General features: G+C 57.4%; 1 protein-coding gene across 1 annotated transcript; it reads left to right on the top strand.

The window, feature by feature from the left end:
- The first annotated feature begins 2463 nt into the window (after window positions 1–2463).
- Window positions 2464–4894, top strand: LOC102569460 (galectin-7). Its single transcript, XM_006264766.3, has 4 exons — window positions 2464–2534; window positions 2664–2752; window positions 3909–4110; window positions 4661–4894. Exons 1-4 carry the CDS (start codon window positions 2508–2510, stop codon window positions 4772–4774), a joined length of 432 nt encoding a protein of 143 aa, XP_006264828.1. The 5' UTR covers window positions 2464–2507; the 3' UTR covers window positions 4775–4894.
- The last annotated feature ends 2138 nt before the right edge of the window (window positions 4895–7032 follow it).

The following is a 7032-nucleotide window of genomic DNA, read 5'->3' as shown; positions in this document are numbered from 1 at the left end:
CCCCGGTCTGGGCCGGTCTGGCCATGGGCTCAGATCAGAGGAGTGTGATGAGGCCACCGGTTGCCATCACCCCCTCATGCCTCACGGCTGGGGAACTGGCTCCGAGGTCGGACCCAGAGGGTGGCAGTGGACAGAACTGAATCAACGTGGCACCCAGTGACTAGTGGCCCCTTTCTCAGACCTGTTCTCTTTCAAGTCTTCATAAATGGTCTGGATTTTGGTGTCAAAATCGGACTGACCAAGTTTGCTGACAACCTCAAACTTTGGGGAAAGTGTCCACACTTGAGGATAGTCTGGTGATCCAGGCTGACCTCAATAGGCTTGGAAGGTGAGTGGATGAAAACCTGATGGCATTCAGTATGGAGAAATGCAAGGTGCTCCACCTGGGGAATAAAAACCTGCATCACATTGCAGGCTTGGCAATGCTACACTCACTAGCACCATGACCAAAAGACACTTGGGGTCATGACTGACCACAAGATGAACATGAGCCACCAATGCGATACCACAGCCAGCAAAGTGAACAAAACTCTGGCTTGCATCTACCAATGCATGTTGAGCAAGACCCAGGATGTCATCCTCCCGCTGCACTCAGCCGTGGCGAGGCCGCAGCTGGAGTACTGTGTCCAGTCTGGGGCTCCACAATTCAGGAAGGACGCGGAGAAGCTTGAGAGAGTGCAGAGGAGAGCCACGCGCGCGATCAGAGGGCAGGAGCACAGGCCTCATGAAGAGGGGCTGAGAGCCATGGGATTCTTCAGCCTGGAGAAGCACAGGCTCAGGGGTGATCTGGTGGCCACCTATAAGTACATCGGGGTGCTCACCAGGAACTGGGGGAACGTCTGTTCACCAGAGCGCCCCAGGGGATGACATGGTCCAAGGGTCAGACTCCTGCAAGACCATTTTAGGGTGGACATAAGGAAAAATGTATTTACTGCCCGAGCCCCCAAGGCCTGGAATAGACTGCCGGCAGAGGTGGAGCAAGCACCCACTCTGGACTCATTAAGAGACATTTGGATGTTTATCTTGCTGGGGTCTTTGGACCCCAGCTGACTTCCTGCCCCTGGGGCAGGGGGCTGGACTTGATCTTCCGAGGTCCCTTCCAGCCCCAATGTCTATGACGTCTATGAAATCTACGGGCGCAGGGCCTGGTCCCGGGGCCAGTTGACACTGGGAGGAGAAGAAACCCAACCCCCAGCACCGTCGTTCCCACACTCTGCTATGAAATGAAGCATCAGCCCTGGCTCCCACCACTGGCTCCTGCAGCCCAAGAAGGGCCGGCAGGGATTGCGGGGCTGCTCCAGCCCGGGGCGGGGTGTCTCCTGCATCAGGGGCCTGGCAGCCCGGAAAGGGGCTGGAGGGAGAAGCTCATTTCTCTCACTTGCCCTTTCCTGTTGCCACGTCCCTGGTCTCATTTTCCAGTGGGGGGAAGAGAGAAGGCTGCCGGCAGTCTTTATCACCCCACGTCTTCCCCAAAGGCTTCCCTGGGCCCCCTGAGCCAGCGCAAACTTCCATCCTAGGAGCAGCTCCGCCACCAACAACGAAGCAAAGAAAACATTAGGGACGGTTAAGAAGGGAGCAGGGAACAAAGTGGAACATCTTGCGATGCCCCTTCATCACCCCACGTGCATCCACAGCCTGAGTACTGCGCCCGGCTCTGCTCCCCGCACCTCCAGAAGGCTGGTGAAGAGGTGGGGAAGGTGCAGAGAAGGGCAGCGAGGGGGTCGGGGCTATGGGGGAGACTAACGAGGCCAGGCCTGGGGGGGTTAGGAGAGAGGTGCTGGAGCGGGGCAGGACAGGGTTTACACCGTACTAAGGAGGGAAGAGACATTCCCAGGGACCGATTCCTGGCCACCACTCGCCAGACAAGGATGAGGGGTCCCAGCACGAAACGAGCAGGCTGGCAGTGTAACACCGACACCAGGACGGTCCTTTCCCCCCGTGGAGGGTAAAAGGAGGGAGTCCGTGGGCACTGGGCATGGAGGGAGTGGAGAGCCCAGCCAGATCCACCCAGGGGCTGGGCCCATGCTGGGGGAAAGGGGCATCAGGGGCTGCGGGGCACGGCCTCGGGGTCACCACATCCTGGACTCTCGATGACTGCGAGGGGAAGAGGAAGGAGGGAAAACCCTGCTCAGACCCTGTCACTCTCCCGCCCAGCACCGCGCTAGGCTGACATGGGAGACTGGGCAGGACAGACTGGGGTCTGACCCGGTCCACGGCAGTTCTCAAGTAGAGCAACAGCCAGTGTCGAGGCATGGGATGATCCTGTACCCATGTTCCTATCTGGGCAATACTCGGGGAACTTGATGGAAAAGCTACCCTTTTGCAAAGTCAAACAGGGCAAAGGTGGATCTTGCAGGGAGGAGGAGGCGGCGGCGGCGGCGGCATTCAGAGATGAATCAGCAGGGGGTGGGGTTCCCCTTTCTAGGGGCCGGCTTGGTATATAAGGAGCCACCTTTGCTGCCGGACCCCAGCTGACTCGGTCGGGCAGAGGGACACCCGCAGTGACCATGGCTCTCAAGTCTGTCACAGGGCTGGTGAGTACCAGCCCTTCTCCCTGGGCGGGGGCTCTGGCCACAGGGGCTGGGGAGCACCTGTGACCTGGATTTTTTCCACTTCTCCAAAGTGCTGTCACTTGAGCTTCCCTCTCTCTTCCCCCTTCTCAGACCACCCCCTGCGTCCTGGTTTTAGACTGTGGTTTTCAGGCTGGGAGGCACGTGAGAATCCAGGGCTCTGTTCCTTGCGGCTCCCAGTGGTAAGTGACTGGACATGTAAAAGTCTCACCCGGCCGTCCAGGGGTGTCCGGATCTGGCATCAGATCCCATCTCGCCTTAGTGACAGGGTGGGGTGTGCTGCTGCGGCGGTGGGGCCCGAAGGGGTTCTCCCTCCTCAGACTGCTGTACCATGCTCCCGCAGTGGGACCCTGAGCAGCTGACCAGCCTGCCCAGGCTGTGGAGACTGGAAGTACTGGCCGCACGCCCCATGCCCCATGCCCCACCGGGTTATTACAAGCAATTTGCATTGCAACTTTGTCGCTTACTCCTGTTTTCTCACGCTGTTAACTGAAGAAATGTGTGGTCAGGCCATGACTTGCAGCGTGCTAAGGGTAACGTGTGTCAGGGTCGGGATTGTATAGGAATCTTGGACGGGGCTGATCCCGCTTTGGGCAGGGAGCTGGGCTAGCTGTGACCTCCGGAGCCCCCTGCCAGCCCCACTGCTCCAGGATTCCTAGGACCGCAGGATTGCTGATGCTTTAGGATGCCTTTCTACATCAGAGCATCAGCAGGGCTAGACTGGGTCAGACCCACGGTCCATCCAGGCCAGAGTCCCTCTCTGCCTGCGGCAGGCGTGCATGCGATACAGTGCAAAGAAAGCATTGAGCTGGGAATCTCTATCAAGTGATCCACCCCCTATTCGATACCCGCCATGGACTGATCTAGAGATACCCAAGGAAATCTCCCCAGCCGTCCCGTTCAACAGCCATGAATAGATCCATCCCCCATGAATTTATCCAGGCCGCATTGATCCTGGCTCCTCTGCCTCCGCCACCTGCTGTGGCCATGACTTCCACCACAGAACGATGCATTGCTTTAAAAAGTCCTGTCTTGTTACTTTTACACCTGTCGCCTACTCATTTCAGCAGGTGCCTCCTGGTTCTAGTGTCCTGGGACTTGATGAACAACAGCTGCCTGGTCACTTGGTCCACAGCCTTCGTGACTCTTTCCACTCCACACTCAGCCGTCTCCTTTCCAAATGAAAGAGCCCTGGGTTATTTTAGTCTCTCCTGGCCTGGCAGCTGGTTCAGGCCCTAGATCCACAAGCTGCCCCCTGGCTTTAAGCTCCAGTTGAGGGTTGGGGGCTGGGGCTAGGAGCTCGGGCTCTCACGGGTCTCACCTTTGCCTGCCCCCCAGGTTCTCCGTGAACTTCTGCTGTTCGGATGGGCCCAGCTGCGATATAGCTTTTCACTTCAACCCCCGCTTGGACCAGAACTGTGTGGTGTTCAACACCTTCCAGAACCGCAGCTGGCAGTGTAACCAGACCAAGGAGGAGAACCCGTTCAAGCACGGGGCCTCCTTCCAGCTAGACATCCACATCACTGAAGAGCACTTTGAGGTACTGGGGGGCCAGTGGGCCATGGTCTCCCCCCCAGGCTGGGCCAGGCAGGGCAGGGAGGGGATTGTGAGGGGCGCTGGGGGGAGATAGGGCAGTAGCCCACAAACAGCATTAGTGGGATCCAGGCCCAGGGGGGCAGAGGCTCTTCTGCAGCCCAAGACTGGGAACTGGGCTTAGAGCTGTGCGACTTGGTGTGGAGGGGTGGCACGTGTGTGCAGGTGTGTCTGCAGGTGTGGGAATGAGTAGTGGAGGTGTTGGCAGATGGGTGTGTTTGTGCGTGTTGCCATCTAGGTATGTGTGCATGTGCACCTGCATGTGTGCATGCATGTGCATGTAAGTATGTACATGCATGCCCCCCTGCCCTACCTCTGCCCAGCAGAAGCCGAGGCTGTGACATGCCCCTAAGGTCAACTACCCAGCTCAGCCCTGGAGACAAATCCCCTGGCTCCAGGCCCCAAACAGGGGCTGGAAGAGATCCCCCAGACATCCTTTCCCTACCCCCCAGGGCTGACTTGGCCCATGACCTCATGCACACCCTGTTCCCTCCCAGGTTCTTGTGAACAACAACGTGTTCGATCGGTACAGTCACCGCATCCCTCTGTGTCAAGTGAAGAGCCTGGAGGTCCAGCCTAAGGTGGACATCCACAAGATTGAGTTCTTCTAGCTTGTCCCAGAACACAGAAACCCCCAGCAATGGGGACCTCACATTGGAGATCCTGCCAGGACCTACTGATAGATGTGGAGAGCTGCCAATGAAGTGGCCTCTGGGCTCTCCCCTACCTGTGCCCATGTCTCTGTGTCTTTGCCGCATAAATTCGTGGGGCTGGTCATGAGCAGACCTTTCCCCTGGGGCTGGGAAGACTCTGCCCGGGGGGCATTCACAGGTGCAGCTGGGAATCAGGGGGAAATCAGAGAGCAGCGGGGCTAGAAGGGAGCTGCAAAGGTCACATCCAGCCCTACGCCACCCTGAGGCAGGATCAGTCCCATCCAACCCACCCTGGACAAATCCATAATCACAGAAATCTTTGAAATCCTAGAGCTGCAGGGTCACACCTAGTCTAACCTGCCTGAGGCAGGATCAGCCCCGTCCAAACCAGCCCAGACAAACCCAGCATCAAACCTCTGAACAACATGACTGTCAGCCCCGAAACTGCACCGAGCATCGCACCCGCCCCTGCCCCAGAGAAAGCAGAGGCACCGTGGGAGGCAACAGTCGGCTGCTGCCAAAGGGGGTTCACATTCACGCTCCAGAGACCCCAGGCTGAGGCTGTGCCACTAGTATAGATGCAGTCAAACCCCCTTCCCGCACCCCCCATGATTCCATGCCAATCTGACCAGGGGGAAAATATCCCTCCCTGAGCACAGGGCAAGACCCTCCAGCCAGGACCCTGCAGGGTTGGTGGCAGCAGCAGCATTAGCACAGCCCAGTCCCATCCCCAGCCTGAGCTGCAGCCAGCACCAGTGCCTCTGGGGGAGGCTTAAAAACCCCTGATGCATGGAGTAACAAGGGCTGGGAGGCAACCAGGAAAGCCCAGAAGCCTGGGACATTCCCACAGCAGAGCACAGGCATCTCTGTGCCTACATCATCTCCCACCAGTGGCTATCCAGCCCCTTCACAAACACCTCCAGGGACGGTTAGATGGAAAGCATGGATACACAACTAAGGGAAGGTGACCCCTCAGGCCACGGCGAGGAGCAACCTCCCAATAAGTGGGTCCTTCACTTCCCACTTTTATTGCTGTGACAGACTCATTGCCACAGGGGCAGCCATGACCTCTCATAGTGACCTTGATGCTCCTACCTGGTTCAAACTTGAATGCCGCTCTCCTTAGATTGCTCGCCTGCCATGCCTTGTTCTTAAATATTATAGGTTGAGATGGGGAGGCTCCCAACAGGCCTAATCCCAATAAGTTCCCACTGGTTTTTTCCTGAGACACCACTGAGATCAATACAGTTGGTAAGTTCTCAGGCTTGGTAAGTCCCTCTCTGCCTGACTAGGACCCTGTAGGGGATCAAGAGCCTTAAGGGCCAATTGCATGGCTCCTTCATCTCCCCTACACTATGCCCCAAGCCTGGTGGATGTTCTTTCCCATTGATGTAACTGTTTATATGCTCGGGCCCCTTAGGCCCTTGAACCCCCAGTCTTGCATGCAGTCCCTCCTCTGGGCTCTCAGACCCTCTCATCTGGCTTAGCTTGCTCTGGGCTCATGGATCTTCTGGCCCAGCTCAACCTTTCCCTGGGCTCTTGGACCTTCTTGCTTGGGTCTCAGCCTTTTTCTAGGCACCTCACTGGGACCCATCCTCAGTCTGAGGCTCCTGGGTCACCGGGTCTCTAAAGAGGCCTTGAGCCTGCCCCAGCAGGGCTCAAGGCTACACTACTGGTCCAACTCATATGAATAAGAAACACTGCCCTTCGGCAGACATCTAAATCCCTCTAGAGGTTTAACATAGCTTCATAGTTGGTCAGGTCAGAGGAGACCTAAGCAGATCATCAAGTCCAACCCCCTGTCATGGCAGGAAAGAGTACTGGGGTCAAACGACCCCAGCAAGGTGTTCGTCTAACCTCTTAAAGACCCCCAGGGTAGGAGCCAGCACTACTTTGCTTTGAAGTTGGTTCCAGGTCCTAGCCGCCCTGACAGTGAAGTCGCGCCTCCTGATGTCTAGCCTGAAACTACCCTCTGCCAGCTTGTGACCGGTATTTCTAGTCACTCCTGGTAGTGCTCGGGGGAACAGGGACTCCCTCAATGCCTGCTGGTCCTCCTTGTTAAGTTTATAGATGGCCACCAGATCCCCTCTCAGCCTTCTCTTGTGGAAGCTGAACAGGTTCAGGTCCTGTCACCTCTCCTCGTAGGACCTGCCCTGCTGCCCCCTGATCATGCGGGTGGCCTCCTCTGGACCCTCTCCATGCTGTCCACATCCCTC

Source organism: Alligator mississippiensis, chromosome 15 (assembly GCF_030867095.1).
Source record: "Alligator mississippiensis isolate rAllMis1 chromosome 15, rAllMis1, whole genome shotgun sequence".
In the NCBI taxonomy this organism is placed as follows: Eukaryota; Metazoa; Chordata; order Crocodylia; family Alligatoridae; genus Alligator; species Alligator mississippiensis.
The sequence above is the reverse complement of the archived record's forward strand: the minus strand, read 5'-3'. Positions and strand labels throughout refer to the sequence as shown.